Source organism: Cydia splendana, chromosome 14 (genome assembly GCF_910591565.1).
Source record: "Cydia splendana chromosome 14, ilCydSple1.2, whole genome shotgun sequence".
Taxonomy (NCBI): domain Eukaryota; kingdom Metazoa; phylum Arthropoda; class Insecta; order Lepidoptera; family Tortricidae; genus Cydia; species Cydia splendana.
The window spans coordinates 10,256,880-10,275,446 of NC_085973.1; the positions used below are offsets into that span (position 1 = coordinate 10,256,880).

Sequence of the window (18,567 nt, forward strand, 5' to 3'; positions counted from 1 at the left end):
AAACAAGGATAGAACCGTGTACGCCTAAAAATAAATCGAAGTTTATCAATAAGATCTTATTTAGCCGGGTATTTATAATATTTATGCGTATGTTACGCAGCCAGTGTAGATTAAATTAAGATTAAATGTAAAGCTCGAATGCCGCTTTGTTCCGAAACTTATAAATTGATTTCATTGTAAAGTTCGATTAGGCCTTCAAGGCTTTATCCGAACAACTAAGCGTGCTAAGAAAGACAGGGCTGAAAGAGGAATAAAAAACATCGAGTATAACCGCCATTATTCCGACACTTCTTTATATTCCAGTCATATTTATCTCTTTTATGGTAATAAACGTGTACGAAACGACACCAAATTTTGTTTGCTGTGCTCAATATCGCACATAGTTGATTTTACGTGACCGTCGTACTAAATGTCAATATTTTTTGAGGCAATGCAGATAGCTTTCCGTTTATTGACTTTTATTGTGGAAGTTGCCATTTTATTATCTGTTGGATGACGTATATTGATATAATTTAAATTGCTTCTCGAAATAGTGGAAACGTACTCGTGGTCTAATTCTTCGATGATCATCAATGATCTTCGTCAATTTAGTTCCTCAGTCCATTATAATTCATACTTAAGTAACTAAAACTACAGAAACTTTTTCATTTCACTCCTCAGATCTTTTGGAGGAAATGCAATTCATGTAAAAAAAGCAATATTATATATCGTATTTTATACCTACTCAAGAATTCGGTTTAAAAGTTACATAGCTACCAGTTTAAACAGATGGTGTAGGTACTAAAATTTACTTAGCTGCTTTAGGGCCACTTGCACCATTCACTAACGCACGAACATGTTATGCTATTTCAGTCAGTATCTGTAAAATAAGTACTGAGGTTGACTGAAGTAGCATGACAAATAGGTACGAACGTTTCCGAGAAAATACGATGGTAAACAATTATGCACTTCATCTGCAACCAGTTAAACCTAGAGTTAGAGTCTGTGCGGAAAGAGAAGAGTCGTGGAATGAATGGGCCCCAATACATTCCACGACTCTTCTCTTTCCGAACAGACTTTACCATGGTTACATTGGTTACCAGTAAAATTTGACGCTAGGTTAAAGGTGTAACTGTTTAAACCCTGGTTAGTGGAATGGTGCAATTGGCGCTTAGTGTGTGTAGGAAGACACTAATGGCAACTTATGCATTACGTGCGTTATTAATTGAAGTCACACTTTACAGCATTGCATGTTATGCAATAAGTTAACTTCTTGCTTACTTTATTGACACAAGTTACATTTTCCAGAACCATCCCCGTTGTACGACAACAACCATTACCACGAGGAATGTCTCCGCTGCAACTCCTGTGGGCTGAACCTGACTGGACCCAATCAGGTTAGTGTCTGTCTTCGTTACTAATCTGGGGGGCTATTCGACTCATCACAATAGCAAGTCATGATAATCTTTATGTTTTTAAGTAGTTTGTAATCAATTCATGTACGTATAATGGTCTCTAATGGCGACTGTACGTCAATAGGCTATTTCCATAAAAAATGTTTCTGGACCAGAAATGCCATTGTTAAAACCAAAATATTATTTTGCTAATCCGCGAAAAGATAACGTGCTAGTCAATCAGTGCTAACCCGTTATACTTACTTGCGTATTTTTACATGCAATTAATATTCCCACCCTCCCACCGCAAAAATAAATACGCAAATAAATATAACAAACCACCACCAAAAGAATAAACCTCGACACGTGTTTCGCCTCTCTACGAGGCATCCTCAGGAGTTGTTGACGGTCTGACGCCCGGCAACGGAATGACCTGTCTAGAATGGTCGGCCATATTTATACCTTGACCACTCCCCCTACCGTGCAAGTGTGAGTGAGATGGAAAAATTCGTAATAACGGCGATGACGCAACATTCAATTGTTCGTTAAGAATCATGCCCCTATTGTTGTACCTAATTATTTCCAGTTGTTCCAGAACACCCAAACGCAATCCCTTTTCGCAAACATGTAAAATATCAAAAGAATGATTCTCAGATAAAGTGTGACCTGTATCTAATAAGTGCTTTGCAAAATTGGACTTCTCTGGATGGTTATGTCTATATGACGCAACATGCTCTTTATACCTAGTAGTGAAACTACGGCCCGTTTGCCCCACATACACTTTATTGCAATCGTCACAGGTAAGCTTATAAACTCCAGACTTTTTCCCATTCTCGATCTTATCTTTGCCATTGCAAAGCTTTGAGTGCAAAGTATTATTTGTCTTAAAGGCCACAGGAATGTCGTTAGACTTCAAAATTTTAAGACAAATAATACTTTGCACTCAAAGCTTTGCAATGGCAAAGATAAGATCGAGAATGGGAAAAAGTCTGGAGTTTATAAGCTTACCTGTGACGATTGCAATAAAGTGTATGTGGGGCAAACGGGCCGTAGTTTCACTACTAGGTATAAAGAGCATGTTGCGTCATATAGACATAACCATCCAGAGAAGTCCAATTTTGCAAAGCACTTATTAGATACAGGTCACACTTTATCTGAGAATCATTCTTTTGATATTTTACATGTTTGCGAAAAGGGATTGCGTTTGGGTGTTCTGGAACAACTGGAAATAATTAGGTACAACAATAGGGGCATGATTCTTAACGAACAATTGAATGTTGCGTCATCGCCGTTATTACGAATTTTTCCATCTCACTCACACTTGCACGGTAGGGGGAGTGGTCAAGGTATAAATATGGCCGACCATTCTAGACAGGTCATTCCGTTGCCGGGCGTCAGACCGTCAACAACTCCTGAGGATGCCTCGTAGAGAGGCGAAACACGTGTCGAGGTTTATTCTTTTGGTGGTGGTTTGTTATATTTATTTGCGTATTTATTTTTGCGGTGGGAGGGTGGGAATATTAATTGCATGTAAAAATACGCAAGTAAGTATAACGGGTTAGCACTGATTGACTAGCACGTTATCTTTTCGCGGATTAGCAAAATAATATTTTGGTTTTAATTAGTATGGATTTCCGCAAAGTAACGCCTGATTCTATTCACTAATGCCATTGTTGATCTGACAGATTGAATCCATAACAGTTTCAGAACAAGAAATAAAAAATATTAACATTGAATCGGGCTCCTTATTAACTCATTCACTGCTAAGCTTCACTCGTAGCGCTACGACGTAGACAATGGCATAGTATTCCTAGTATGTAGCGAAAAGGCCTTGCAAAGCCTTAAAGCGGGGGGAGGGGGGGCAATTAAGTGACAGCTTCTCCATATAAAATTATTCCCCATTTTTCTTTCTGAATATTAACATTTTAGACGCAATTACACTTTATTAACTACAGCAGATTTATTTTCCTTATTAGATTTTTTCCTTTTTAAAATTTAATAAGGAGCTTTTAAAAAGTATGGAATTAGTTTTTCACTCCTAACTCTTCTAATATTAAAAAAAAATCGCTAAAAGGCAAACGAAGGGACAAAAATATACAATAAACGAGTAATAATATTTTCCACGGTGTCAATTTCCAGGAAGGAAATTGGGAACTACGTTTGTATGAAGAAGCGGTCTTCCATATTCTCTTAACGACAATACATCGTGATTGGATCAATTTAATAAAAATAGATACATATTTTAAATTAAGTATAACTTTGGTTATAGACAAAGGTTGTATGAGACTTGTACTTACTTGTACCTAGAAATTATTCCAATGAATGACAACGGATTCATATTGAACATGAACAATAATTTACATAGAGTCTGTGCCGAAAGAGAAGATTCTTGGAATGTATGGCGCCCCATACACACATTCCACGAATCTTCTCTTTCCGAACAGACTAACAATTAATAACTTTTCGTTTTTTTTCTTTCTTTTTTTGTGCCATTGGTACAGTTCGGATGTCTACCGTCTCCGATTCTCCCTCAATTGCTCAAAGGTTAACTGGAAGAGATCCCTTAAAGGGATAAGTTCGCCTTTGCACTAGGTATTGACGAATGTTATTTTTCATGTTTTGTTTTAATTTTTATACAATAAAGTGTTTTAATACTACTACTACTACAATTGTTATATGTATTTAGCTTTCCGCCATTTCTTTTATCTCCCTTATTGTTTAGAATTCTTAGACAATTTGATTATTTAAATTACTTTACCATTCAACTACATACTTCATTCGCGTATTTCAATTGTTTTGTACAAAAGCCGAAAGATCGCAATTAAACTGGAGCCGTCATTAAACGTGAATGAAAAATATTATTTGCAAATCAAACTTACTTGTTAAGTACGAGTACTGTTTGTATGTACTTAGTTACATGGCCTGCTTCGAACTCAAAAAGCTGCTAAAGATACCTACGATATGGACCGGATATGTCAGTGTCAAAAGTGACGTTTTTGTCACTGTAACTTTGGTCACGTGTTTTTGTCTCTTTTGACACTGACATATCCGATCCATGTCGTATCTTAACCAAATTTTTGACGTATGTTAAGTTCGAATCAGGCCGATAGTGGCGATAGTAGGGTACAATAACACGAAACTTTATGATTGTATAACATTATAAACTCATTTCATTCAATGACTCGTGAACATAAACTAAACGAGCTTCTAAAGTTTTAGTTAACTTTCATTGTTAAAATAACTCGGTAACAATGATATTATAATTCTGTGGTAAAATTTATATATAGTTGCAGGCCCGCAGCTCCGCTCGCGTAAATGAAATAAAGAGTTTGCTTATGTTTAGTTAAATACCGACATTACTTTGTGTTCGACCCTGCCATGGTTTAAAAGTTATTAACTGTGATAGGGATTTCTTATTTGTAGCCCTTATTTAGATAACTTAATTCACAAATTTCTCAAAAAATTATGTGATTTGATAAAAGGCAAGATTGTATTTTTTCATCTACGTAGGTGTTTGGTTAAAACTTGTTTCAAGATAAAATTATTGTTTGATTTTATAAGCCTGGTTGCAAAAACGTTCATTCGATTAATTTCCGCCTTAAGACGAATATGGACGACCACCGCCCTTAAATCGCTTCTTCATACAAACGTAGGTAGTCTAGTCCCCATTTCCCTTTCTGGATATTAACATTACTTACTTCGGTTACGGTGACGCAACGACCCAAAGTGAGTCCTGGCCCCCGACACCAGATCACGCCATATTTCTCGGTCTTGCGATGGCTCTCGCCAGTCGCCATGGCCGAGGTTTCATGAGCAGGTCTTGAGCAAACGTCGTTTCAGCGGTACCTGGGACGTCCACTCGGGCGTACTTGTTGTCCCAAGTACGCTCTCTTCACGGCACGATCCTCTCCCATTCTCTCTAAGTGTCCGAGCCACCACTGAATTTAGCCGCTTTGGTCTCTCAATATTTCGCCACTATAACGGATCACATCTTTATTTCTATGGCAACAAATTATATCACGATATTTGGCTGACTGCTGACTGTACATTTGCTTATTTTCATCAGGTCGCTCCAAAATATCTGAACATGCATTTTATCTACCTACATAACTTACCATCAACTTTGTATTTTTGGCCCATCTCATCCCGTTCCCCGGACGAATAACACTGTTTGCCGAAGCCGTGAAAGTATATCTGAATAATATAACTCGAAAAGAAATTTAAAACAACAAAATACAAATTATTAATAATATGATAATATTAATTTGATTGACAAGTCATATATGACATAAGTCGCTCGTATGGGCCCTAAAGACTAAGGTTGAGGTTGACAACACTTTTTATTTTACTTCGTGTAAAAAAACGCCGAAATAACTGTATGTATACCAACATGACAAACATAATTGACCGAAGCGTAGCGAAGGTCTACGTTTTGACTCGAGCAATTTGCTTTCGTATGTCCGGATGTTCTCCTCTACAGGTCGCAATTCTTAACTGATTCTCATGAAATTTTGTGACCAGATTCTATGACTAAATAAAAAAAATTTGTCAATCCGGTTTTTGGATTTTTTTTAAAATGGCGGAGTCGTGATACCTGTCGCCTAAACAAATAGTCGTATCGATATCATAAGAGTTTTTTCTTTTTGGGACATGTTTACAGAGTTAATAGCAAAAAATGCAGAAAAAATTTTTTTTTTTTTTTTTTTTTATTTATTTCCACACTTACAACTATTTTTACAGGTAAACCTAAGACAATAGTGTAACTATTAATAAAAATATCTAAAGTATGTCATTTCGTCTATAACATAATATATACAATGCTGCTATTGTGAATTCATTCAAAGAACATGAGAATATGTCAATATTTTCCGCTATTCTATTGAGGATCCGCACAGTGCGCGTCAGTGGCGCCAGCCCTAGCAGGTTGGTGCGCCCGCGCGGCTCGGCCAGCAGTCGCGGCCGACACCGGCGCCACACATACCTATCGGGTACATAGACACACACGTAACTCAATACCTGACTATTGTACAATTTGCCCCTGAGTAGCTTAAAAATATATGTTACCAGGCATAGTTCCCTGCGCACCCGCAGCTCGTTGTACCCTACCATGCCAAGCACAAATAAAGTCGGATACATTAAGGCGTAGAAAGGGTATACACCGTATTTCCGCCAGTACAAAAAACGAATAAACTTGTTCTGGATACGCTCCACCATTAAGTTATATTTCGCTTCATGGGGTGCCCAGATCACTGCGTTGCACTCAAGCCTACTGCGGACTAATGCATTGTATAAGGCGATAATAGCGCCAATATTTGTAAAACCATGGGACCGCCGAAGCACAAAACCCAACATTCTATAGGCTTTCTTACAGATATTGACGATATGATCCCTAAACCTCAGATCAGCAGTAAATTTAACTCCCAAATCTTTAACTTCTGTCACTCTATTTAAAATCTCCGAGTCAATTTGGTAGTCAAGTACAATGGGGCCTCGCGCTCGAGTGAAAGTAATAGTCACGCATTTGGACGTATTAAAATACAACTTATTAGCTTTACTCCATGAAACTACACTATCTATGTCACTCTGTAATTTAGCACAATCCGAAATATTTTTAATAGGTAAATATATCTTTAGATCATCCGCAAAAAGCAGGCAAGCCGAATTTTTGATAACCTGAGGCAAGTCATTGACCATTACGATAAATTCCAACGGACCAAGGTTACTTCCTTGACTTACGCCAGATCTCACAGTATAAGACTCAGACCTGAATCCCGCGTACTCAACATACTGTCGTCTATCACTCATGTAACTCGCAAAAAAATTGAGTAAATGAGGGGTAAAGCCGACGCCAGCTAATTTTCTTAGCAGCATATCATTATCAATGACATCAAACGCTTTACGAAAATCAAAATAAGCGGCGTCAACCTGCCCCCCACTATCCACTTCCGGTATAATTTGGGCCACGTAACTAAGCAAGTTGCTAGTTGTACTACAACCCGGCCGAAAACCGTGCTGCGCATCGGACAGCTGACCCCGCAATTGGTTATAAATAATATTATGCAACGCGGATTCAAATGCTTTAGCGGGGGTAGACAAGACTGCGACCGGCCTGTATCCCTAAACCCCTATACTTCCCCCTCCTTTCGGAACTGGAACTACACGGGTTGTTTTCCACAAGTCTGGAAAAGTTTCCTTCTCTAAGCATATATTGTAAACGTGCAGTAGCGGTTCGCCTAACACATAACGACAATCTCTAAATATAAACGCGGGGATGCCGTCAGGTCCGGCCGACCGCTTCGGTTTAAGGTTTGCAAGTGCACGCATAACATCAGCCAGATGTAACTTTTCAACGTGTATGCGCGCCGAGTTGAACGTGCATTCCGCCTCCGTCACCGCTGCGGTTACGTTAAGTTTAGCCGGAGTGTCACTATACACGCTTTGAAAGAACTTTGCGAACTCACTTGCACCCCTTTTTCCACCGATAACTACCCCATCCTTAGACAGCTTTTGAGTATTGCCATGTTTAGTTTTTGATTTAACATAGTTCCAAAAAGCTTTAGGGTCCTCTTTTAAATGTGTTTGAACACGGTCCTGATACTGTGAATAGGCTGATTGAATCATAGTTTTAACCCGTGCCCTACTTTCCGCGAACTTTAGGTAATTATCTCGGGAACCGGTAGCTTTATATTTTTTATGAAGAGAAGCTTTATACTTTATTTCTTGAATTATTTCGGCGTTATACCATTCGGGATAGGTGTACCTCGATGCAATACGTTTACTAGTTTTTTAGGTACACAGTCGGTAATAACGGCATTTACGTTTGAATAAAAATACTGTAAACTTTCTTCTGCATTATTTAATCTATAAATCGGTGTCCAGTCTATAGACGCTAATGCTGCGTATAATCGTGGATAGTCGGCCTTAGCCAAATTCCACTTTTGATGACAGTGCTGACTATCTGTATCGGTATCCTTATCGGCCTCTTCCCCGCCCCCGCGCACCGCGGTACCCCCCAACGAAACTAACACCTCTAGTGGCGGATGGTACAAGTCAACCGGGACCAGTTCCTCTGACGCAGCGCGCACTATAACGGCTTCCCCCAACGAAGTTAATACTAAATCGAGTTGACGATTATTACAATTTAATATTTCATTTCTCTGAATGAATCCACAATATGTCTGAAAATATTCAAAATAGTCGGTAACAGAAGTAGCACAAGAATACAAATTAAAATCTCCGATAACCACTACACGACTATGTGCGAGACATAATTGTTCAATAATTCTAAATAGTATCATGTAATCAGTTTCCTTACTATTCGGTGGGATGTAAACAACGCAACACAGAAATAATACCCTATTATGCTTACACACATTTGCACAAACTAGTTCGAACACCTTATCGCTCACGATGACGTCACCCGGTAACTGCACAGCCCGTAGTTCCATACGCGGTGTGGCCACGAGAAATACTCCGCCTTGTTTGCGTCCGTCCGCTCGATCGCATCGTAGAATTTTATAACCAGGCCCCAATTTCACATCGGTGACAGGTGCGACGAATTGTAAAATCACTGTTGCTGACGTCACAGGCATCCATGGGCTACGGTTACCGCTTACCATCGGGCGGGCCGTATTCCTGTTTGCCACCATCATTGTATTATTAAAAAAAACTTTATTATATCGGATAAAAACAGATATTTCTCTTGCGAGGTTTCTGACAATTGTCAAAGATTTAGAAGAATTGTAGGTAATTCTTGACAGGTAATGAGTTATATGTCGGAATTTCGTGACAATTGTAGTGTTTCTTGTGACAATTGTCAGAAACCTCGCAGGAGAAATATCTGTTTTTATCCGATATAATAAAGTTTTTTTTAATAATACAATGATGGTGGCAAACAGGAATACGGCCCGCCCGATGGTAAGCGGTAACCGTACCCATGGATGCCTGTGACGTCAGCAACAGTGATTTTACAATTCGCCGCACCTGTCACGTTGGTGAAACAGGGGCCAGGCGGTATTATTTCGGCATCGTTAATAGACTCATTGCATCCTGTTTCAGTTATTGCAAATAAATCGGCATTTGACGACACCAGTCCTGCATTGAATTCTTGCAACTTTGTCCGAAGTCCTCTCACATTCTGAATAATACACCTCTATCGATTTATTTCGGGGTGTATCGCTGGTTTAGGCGGTATTTAGATATTTAGTTTTGTATTTCCGGATGTTCTCCTCTACAGGTCGCAATTCTTAACCGATTCTCATGAAATTTTGTGACCAGATTCTATGACTAAATAAAAAATTTTTGTCAATCCGGTTTTTGGAAATTTTTAAAAATGGCGGAGTTGTGATACCTAGCGCTTAAACAAATAATCGTATCGATATCATAAGAGTTTTTTCTTTTTGATATATGTTTATAGATTAAATGTCCAAAAATTCAGAAAATTTGTATCGCTTGTTTTGGCGGTATTTAGATATTTCGTTTTTACTTGAGAATGAGTAGCTAAATTTCGTCAGCTTTAGTAAGAACTATCATGGCGCATTTTGCAAACGTTCGCTTTTTTTGTTTGCATCGGGAGGTCCCTGGTTCCATCCCCAGTAATTGTATGCTGCTACACAACTTTTTGTATTTTTTTATACTTAAATTTCGTATCAATTGTTGTTTTTTATTTTATTATTTTATTTTGAAAAAATGAAAAAAATCGTATTTTTTATTTATCACAAAATTAAACGAATACGCGGGTTAAGCGTATTCGTTTAATTTTTGCAAGAGATGATGGCTTTTTGCGCTTTAAATAAAATTTGATTCTTGAATATACGGCGCCATACCTTTGGCCTCTATGCTCGTCTAGATGGCGACACCATTTTATATTTAACAATTTTTACTCATATGAGTATAAGAACATATGGGTCAAAATCATATGGCGTTCTAAAAATAAAAAAAAACACTTATCCATACATAATTATATACATTTATTGATATTTTTTATTCATTTTAATCCTGTATCGAAAGATGGCAGTAAATTTACAGCACTGATTTACAGTGACTACAAAATTTAGTACGACAATAACTAGGGCATGCAGTACCGGTTCCGGTACCAAGAATTTGATTTCCCGGTTCTGGGCATGGCTGGAACCGGGATTCCCGGTTCTTCCCGGTTCTCAAGGCATATTAAGATTATACTTAAGAAATTGTTTGTGTTAGTGTACAATCTTTATGAATGACTTATTTTCATATAAATTATTACATGCGTACTTATTTTACCAAAAAATCTAGCGTTCCAACCTATTTTACGAAACCAACCTGCACACTTTGCCTATGCTCGCTCACATTTTTGTAAATCTTCCGCTACGCCCCTTTGGAAATTCCCAATACCTAATCACTACAAGTCAATATTATTGCACGCGCTTTCATCGCAAAACCTTGGCTATAGGCTAGAGCCACCAGCCCTGCGAATCGCTGGTTTACCTCCGGCTGATGGGCATGGCATTACGAGTTACACGGGAGGCCCCGTAGTCGATGCACTCAGCACTATGACCCGACCACGGATTTTTTTCATATAAAACCAACTTCCTAGAAAGAAAGATGAATATTCGAATATACCTAATATCCTACTTACTCGAGCCAAAACGTAATATCGATTGGAATACCTACTTTACCAGGTTAATTTGTCGGGTTATTTGGGTCCCCCGTTTCATAGCAACATTATTAAATGTGATTTAATGTCCCGAGCTAAAGTACTAGTATTAAAATGGGAATAAATACGCATATTGATGAGAACCGGGAAGTACCGGTACCGGGTCTTCAGTACCGGTTCTTTCGACACAATGAAATTCCCGGGAATTCCCGGGAATTTGAGAACCGGGAATTCCCGGGAGCATGCCCTAACAATAACCCTCTACTATAGGGACCGTGCGCGTTGGAGGGTCTGCCATCTTGTGGTCTGAATCGGAAACATGTATACATTGCCAAAGCAAGTTCTACCATCTACCGTTCTTGTAGGTACGTTTCCTTATGCATAGTATAGGTTCTGTCATCTTGTGGGCTACATCGGAAGCATAAACGTCACATTTACGCCTCACGCCAAAAATCTGACGGCTCCTATGCCGCCCCCTATAGTTCACGCACGCCCCCTATGGGACCGTGCGCGTTGGAGGGCCTGCCATCTTGTGGCCTGAATCGGAAACATATGTGCACATGTACATTGCCAAAGCAAGTGCTACCATCAACCGTTCTCGTAGGTACGTTTTCTTGTGCATAGTAGGTTCTGCCATCTTGTGGGCTACATCGGAATCATAAACTACACATCTACGCTTCGCGCCAAAGATCTGACGGCTCCTGTGCTGCCCCCTATAGTTCATGCACGTCCCCTATACAATCTATTCTCATTAGAATTTAGATTAGTTAGATATTTAAATTCATACTCTACTAAAATTAAAAGCATGAAACTCCTTCTATTGCGACTCTGCACACTTTTCTTGGTCTAACTCTATCCACTTTTCTATACAATTAGTATGGCGACGTGGATACTTAAGTTGGGGCACCGACCGTACACTGACATCGGAATGATATTTTTATCATGTTATTTAGTAGTCATCGTGCGTCTCGCTTGCGCCAATACATGTACGGACAAGAACCAGCGAAATGCACGATAACTAAATGACATCAGTTAGACGTCATTCTGATATCAGTGTACGTTTGAATTGGCCTGTTAGCCAAAAATTGTTTCGTATGTCCATCTGTTCTACTCTACTGGTCGCATTTCTAAACCAATTCCCGAATTTTGTAAGCAGGTTCGATAGTTAAGGTTTTAATTGTCAAATTAGATTCTCTAAATTCTTCTAAACAACGAAGCCATACATTTACTCAGTTTTAAGCTCAGCTCGCGAGGTCTACAGCTCACAGAGCCACTAGTTTAGGTTACTTTAACTTATAATTTGGTCTATTCTGTAGCAACAACGGCACGAAACCAACCGAGAGTTGCCGAGAAATGGCCGATCGTCGTAAAATAAAGATTGTTATGAAAATTTCTTTTGCTTATAGTAAATTAAATACGCATCGAAAACGATAGTTTTGATGCTCTAGTTCTATTCCCATATTTAGACAATAGATTGGAACAGTTTTTCCTTATCATACGTGCGTCGTATTTCAGAAACGTGTCACAAACTTTTTTAGAAATTTGTAAGGCGCCATCTCGCTTCTTCCCTCGTTTTTATCCCGTTCTGGTTTTTCAATTTTATATATATGTCGGGAATTGTGGGCGTGTCATACTATCGGCAGCACATCAGAACCTTCAATCGTGGATGACGAGGGCCTTCAATGAAATACGATGTTCAACTCACAATCTTTACTGCACAAGACTCATTACAAATCACAGCACGCGTTACGTTTCTTATCTTAAGCAAACCAGTGGATTAGACCCAGGATCCGCCACAGACGTCATCTTCCCCCGTTCGTTCTCATCGTGCTCCTTGTGAAGATTGATTGACAGCATAACTTCAATTGTTCTGGACTTCAATTGTTTTAAGAGCGCACTCTATGACGTCTTGGCGGAACTGCGTCGAACGCCACTCAAGTGTACGTAACACCCTAGTTTGCTCTATTTGTCAAGGTTTGCATGACAAAACGCCTCTTGAAGGCGATAGATGGCACATTTCAGCCATTCTCCGACACGGCCAACCTGACATTGTACGGGTCCCTCCGTACGTTATCCATCCCCCTTTATGATTTTCACTGGTAGACTAGAGCGAAGATGAGATCTTCTTCTCCCAAAAGAGACTGTAGAGCGCAGATCGTCTGCACCACCACGGCATCCTGACATTGTATGCATCACTGCATACATCTGCGGACAGAATACAACAATCTGAGGTATCTAAGCTCATTGCTCGGCCTACCTGACCAAAGTAAGTTCCTCCATAACTTTTGGATACTGACAGGCAACTCAACTCAACTCTTTCAATAACACGCACATAGATCATTGTTGTGAATGAACAATTTCAGCATCCTACTGATCACGATATTCAATCAGGCCATATTTCAACGGAAATGGGGTAGAGATACATTTCGAACAATTCATTAAGAGACTTAAAATGCAACAGCGTGAAAATAATATCACCATAATCCAAACAGCGTGAAAATAATATCACCATAAAGATACAATACAAACTAGCTTTTAAATGAACCTCACCACAGAGATTCCCCTCAGTTGAAACACATCTTGTATTGAGTTCTCGAAAATAAATGGTTTTCCATATTTAACTGATTTTATGAACATTATCTGCGCACATATTCTTTACTTAAACGTTTAGTATTCCCTAAAAGTTTAGTCTTCCCACTAATAGATTTTCTTATTTGATTTCATTGATACCTTGATCCAGATCTATTTGCCATTTTAATCATTACTTCAAAATGTTAGCTAGGATCACAGAAAACAGCGATGAAATTAGTTTATCCGTTTGAAAGATACTTGGCTGCACGCACACAATGGCCTCTCACCCAAGACGCGCGTATCATCTCCGTTATCTCATGGTTAAAATGTTTAGTAAGTTTGATTTAAACTCCCCCCGCCCCGAACTGAGAACTCGCGGTTCGCCAAAAAGTTAGATCAATTTAATGAACCTACTACTTAGTCGGCAAAGGATCGAAAACCGCATGTGATTTATTGCAAGGTCTGCGGAGCCCATCACAACACCATAGAGATTAAAATAAACTGTATCTGTGGTAAGCCGTTATCTTTCTTGTCAAATGTCAAATACCTATATTATGTTTATTTTTATCTTGTTAATTATTTAAAAATGGTAAACTTAAAAACAATATTATAAAAGCCGAGCACTTTCATTTGATACCAAACTCGACCATACTTTCTTGCAAATAAGATGACCAGAAAAGCAAGACCCCTCACAAATAGCTTTCTAGCCTTTTAAGCTCTTCTAACTCAATAACACCTTGATCGAGCCTGCTCATAATTTAATGACTAAAATACAATGCCCTCAACTACACGTTTACCCAATTTCATTTAAATTAGAACAAATTTACTTAAGTTATTGTGTATCAAACTATCCTCTGATAGCTCAGCTTAAAACATCGAAATGCCGGGACGTGCCCCTAGCCAGCCGTGTGTTCCAAGTTGAATGTAAGAACTTCACTTCGCTTCGCTCGCTCGTTCGATCACCCGCCTAAGTATAAAAAGATTGAGCCAGGTCAATTGATTTCAAACCAGCTTTCTACCATACCCTGAATATTTTGATTAAATGTTGGCACCATTAATTATTTGTGTATTCCTAAACACAATCATTAATTCCATAAACAAATAGAAGCATATTGTAATTAATCGACACGTAATTTTAAGTTTCGGAATAGGACTACGACAGTTTACTTATTAGATTCTCATATTAAATAGTTTAAACACGTACCAAAATTGCGTTCAGTTCAGTTTAAACCGACTTCTCTATTTTATTCCTTCTGTACGGACAACACATTTACAAGACAGCTTGAGAAATTTTCAAAACTTGATATATTATCAGGTAAGTCCAGTATTATACTTTCTACGAAAACCAAATTGTATTTTTTTTATCGCTTTCATATTTTTTATTAAGAAAAAGGCAAGAAAACTTGATCATTATGTGATATTTACACACTGACACGACTTGTCTTTTGCTGACTGACACAATACTTCAAAAACCAAATAGCTCTCAAAGAGGTTCAAAAAGGTTGAACATGCATGAAATTAATAAAGAAGTTCACAACTCGTTTTACAACGAACGATCTAGCGTAACAGGTATTAGTGGCAGAATTTCTATTCTAAATCAAACCGCTGCAGGTACTCAAATTTTGCTAACTCCTTTATCGATCAAACAGAAAATAAATGCGTTCGACTCTATTCGCTAAACATCGACAACTAGTTTCGTAAAAGATCATAAGGAACATTATAATTACTGTAAGGAGTACGAACAACTTTTTGTACTAGTTCCATAACGTGCGTAATAGCGTACGTAGTAACATACTTTAATAATTTTGGATAATAAGTGTAATAGACAAAGCGTTATTTTCCCTTTTTTTTCAAGTCTCATTTTTGCTGCCTTCTACCGAAAAATACTAAAATAGCATGCCAAAACCGTTCTGTCATTTGCCTTCACATTTAAGGGGAACAATAATTTTAACCATAATATGAGGAATTTTAAAATTTGTTTTAAATCACGTTGCGTGTGTTTTGTCCCTAATGGACGCACGTGTTAGATAAAAGAATAATTTTTAAAAATATTAAATATATTTAAAACTCAAAATTGATAGTCGATAATAACTTTCAAGGTAAAACTTGTCAGGAAGTTATCTATTTATCATGATTTATAATTATGTAAAACTGCTAAATCAATAACTGGATACTATTTAAGTTTTAAGCAAGATAAATAAAATAATAAACAGATGTAATTGAAAATAAAACTGTTTTATTAAATTGAATAATACAATTTATTCACCTTATCATCAACAACTAATATATACAAACACTATTAGTTTATAATTTAGTAAGAGATTATTTAATTAATAATTAATTAATTAATCCATCTAATTAATCAAGTAGGTACATAATTATTACAATAATTACCAACATAGTATTTACTTAACTTTCAATATTCCTTTGGCGATGATTAACTCAGTGCTGCAGGGCAAGGCAGAATGCAGAATCAGAATCAGAATCAGAATGATCAATAATGGATCGGTCGGTCCCTTTTATACCCATTTCTACCTGGCAACTGGTTGATCATGCCACTTGTCATTCGATAAGTGACGTCACAGAAGTAGTTTCTCATGTACCTCGTCCATTTATCGAATCATGCAGAATAAAACTATTAGAATATATTTTCAATAAACTCCGTTATACATAATTATTAATCAGTAATATTAATTCAAAATATAATTACTTCAAAGTAGTTTACAAATTTAAGTTGTAAGTTAACAGACTTACTGTTTCTCTTGTCAACGGTGGTTTCGTATCGTACCTACCCACATAAATAGCAAATTCTGTAAAATTCACGTAATGTTGTGTTAAGTGTTTAAATAGTGTAATATATTATCAACATTGGACGTCAGAGAGAAACAGGTCATTTTTATACGTAATACAATTTGTACATAGAATAACAATATTCTAACACGGCCATACTGACATGTACTTCGTTCTCGAAGTACCTACACAATTAATCAATAATATTAATAATAATAAAAAAACACCATAGCATAATCATAGGGTAGTGATTGATTAAAATAATATTAACTTTGACCACTTGCCAGATATCTAGACATGTTTGTCCCATTCACCCGCTGCTAATGAAATGAACAAACACCAAACAAATGGCCGACCAGCGGAGTGCTTTAACTAACTCAACACTTTGCCAATCATCTAGACATGTCAATCACATTCACTCGCTGCTAGTGAGACAGAAAAACACCAAATGAAAGGCCGACCAGCGAAAGTGTTCAACTTCATCGCTACAAATCCAATAATCATGCTAGGTAATCAATCAATGAATAACTTTAATCAATCACTTAAGTGAGTTTGACCAATAAATATTAATTATACGTATAACCTTTGCATGATCACTATTCGAATATAGAGTAACATTATGTTATGTAAATATCGTTCGGCCAATCTGACGAATCATTGCACATTGTGTTAAAAATATTAATTACAGTTGCTACACATCTTTCTACTTGACCATAGCTTCGTGGTACACCAGGACTCTGCTCCACTGTCGCTTGTAGCGGGGTTAAAGGTGGGCAAAGCGATGTCTTTGTCTCTTCTGCGAGCACCGGAGACAGCTTCCGTAACCGCTTTCAGAAGGATCCACTGCTTCCAAATTCGTCTGAAATTATACAAGTATATATGTAAAGTGTAGCTGGATACAATCCCACTTCTGATGTTAGATAAATGAATAATTTTTAATATTAAAAACTCAAAAATAATAGCCAATAATACTTTCAAGGTAAAACTTGTCAGGAAGTTATCTATTTATCATGATTTATAATTATGTAAAACTGCTAAATCAATAACTGGATACTATTTAAGTTTTAAGCAAGATAAATAAAATAATAAACAGATGTAATTGAAAATAAAACTGTTTTATTAAATTGAATAATACAATTTATTCACCTTATCATCAACAACTAATATATACAAACACTATTAGTTTATAATTTAGTAAGAGATTATTTAATTAATAATTAATTAATTAATCCATCTAATTAATCAAGTAGGTACATAATTATTACAATAATTACCAACATAGTATTTACTTAACTTTCAATATTCCTTTGGCGATGATTAACTCAGTGCTGCAGGGCAAGGCAGAATGCAGAATCAGAATCAGAATCAGAATGATCAATAATGGATCGGTCGGTCCCTTTTATACCCATTTCTACCTGGCAACTGGTTGATCATGCCACTTGTCATTCGATAAGTGACGTCACAGAAGTAGTTTCTCATGTACCTCGTCCATTTATCGAATCATGCAGAATAAAACTATTAGAATATATTTTCAATAAACTCCGTTATACATAATTATTAATCAGTAATATTAATTCAAAATATAATTACTTCAAAGTAGTTTACAAATTTAAGTTGTAAGTTAACAGACTTACTGTTTCTCTTGTCAACGGTGGTTTCGTATCGTACCTACCCACATAAATAGCAAATTCTGTAAAATTCACGTAATGTTGTGTTAAGTGTTTAAATAGTGTAATATATTATCAACATTGGACGTCAGAGAGAAACAGGTCATTTTTATACGTAATACAATTTGTACATAGAATAACAATATTCTAACACACGCGCGCACAGTATTGAGTGTCGAGCGAAAAACTAAAAATGTGTCTATCTGCACATAATCATTGACACGTTTTTTTTTTCTTTGGCATACACACATAATTAGTCATTAATACTTTCTTTTCACATACATCAACCAATGCCTACAAGTCAACACCAACTTCCAAATAACAGTGCCAACACCTTGGCTTTACAACAGCTTGGTTCCAACACACAACTAGCCTCATCGCCCGGTCCGAAACCCCCATGAATTGCAGTTACGAATAGGACTGTGCCCTCCAGCACCCAGCCCTCAAACGCCCTCTGGACAACTCAGGTTCCGGTTGCGACCGCCAACTCAAGTGATGAACCTCTAAAATAAACTATCCTCAAAGAGGCATG

At 37.4% G+C, this 18,567-nt stretch overlaps 1 protein-coding gene across 1 annotated transcript in view; it reads left to right on the forward strand.

Annotated features, from left to right (window-relative positions):
- LOC134796789 (uncharacterized) overlaps positions 1-18,567 on the forward strand; it is a 285,519-nt gene that overhangs the window by 163,820 nt on the left and 103,132 nt on the right. The window contains exon 6 of the mRNA XM_063769010.1: positions 1,288-1,376. Coding sequence (XP_063625080.1) covers positions 1,288-1,376 — 89 coding nt within the window. The remainder of the gene's footprint in view (positions 1-1,287; positions 1,377-18,567) is intronic.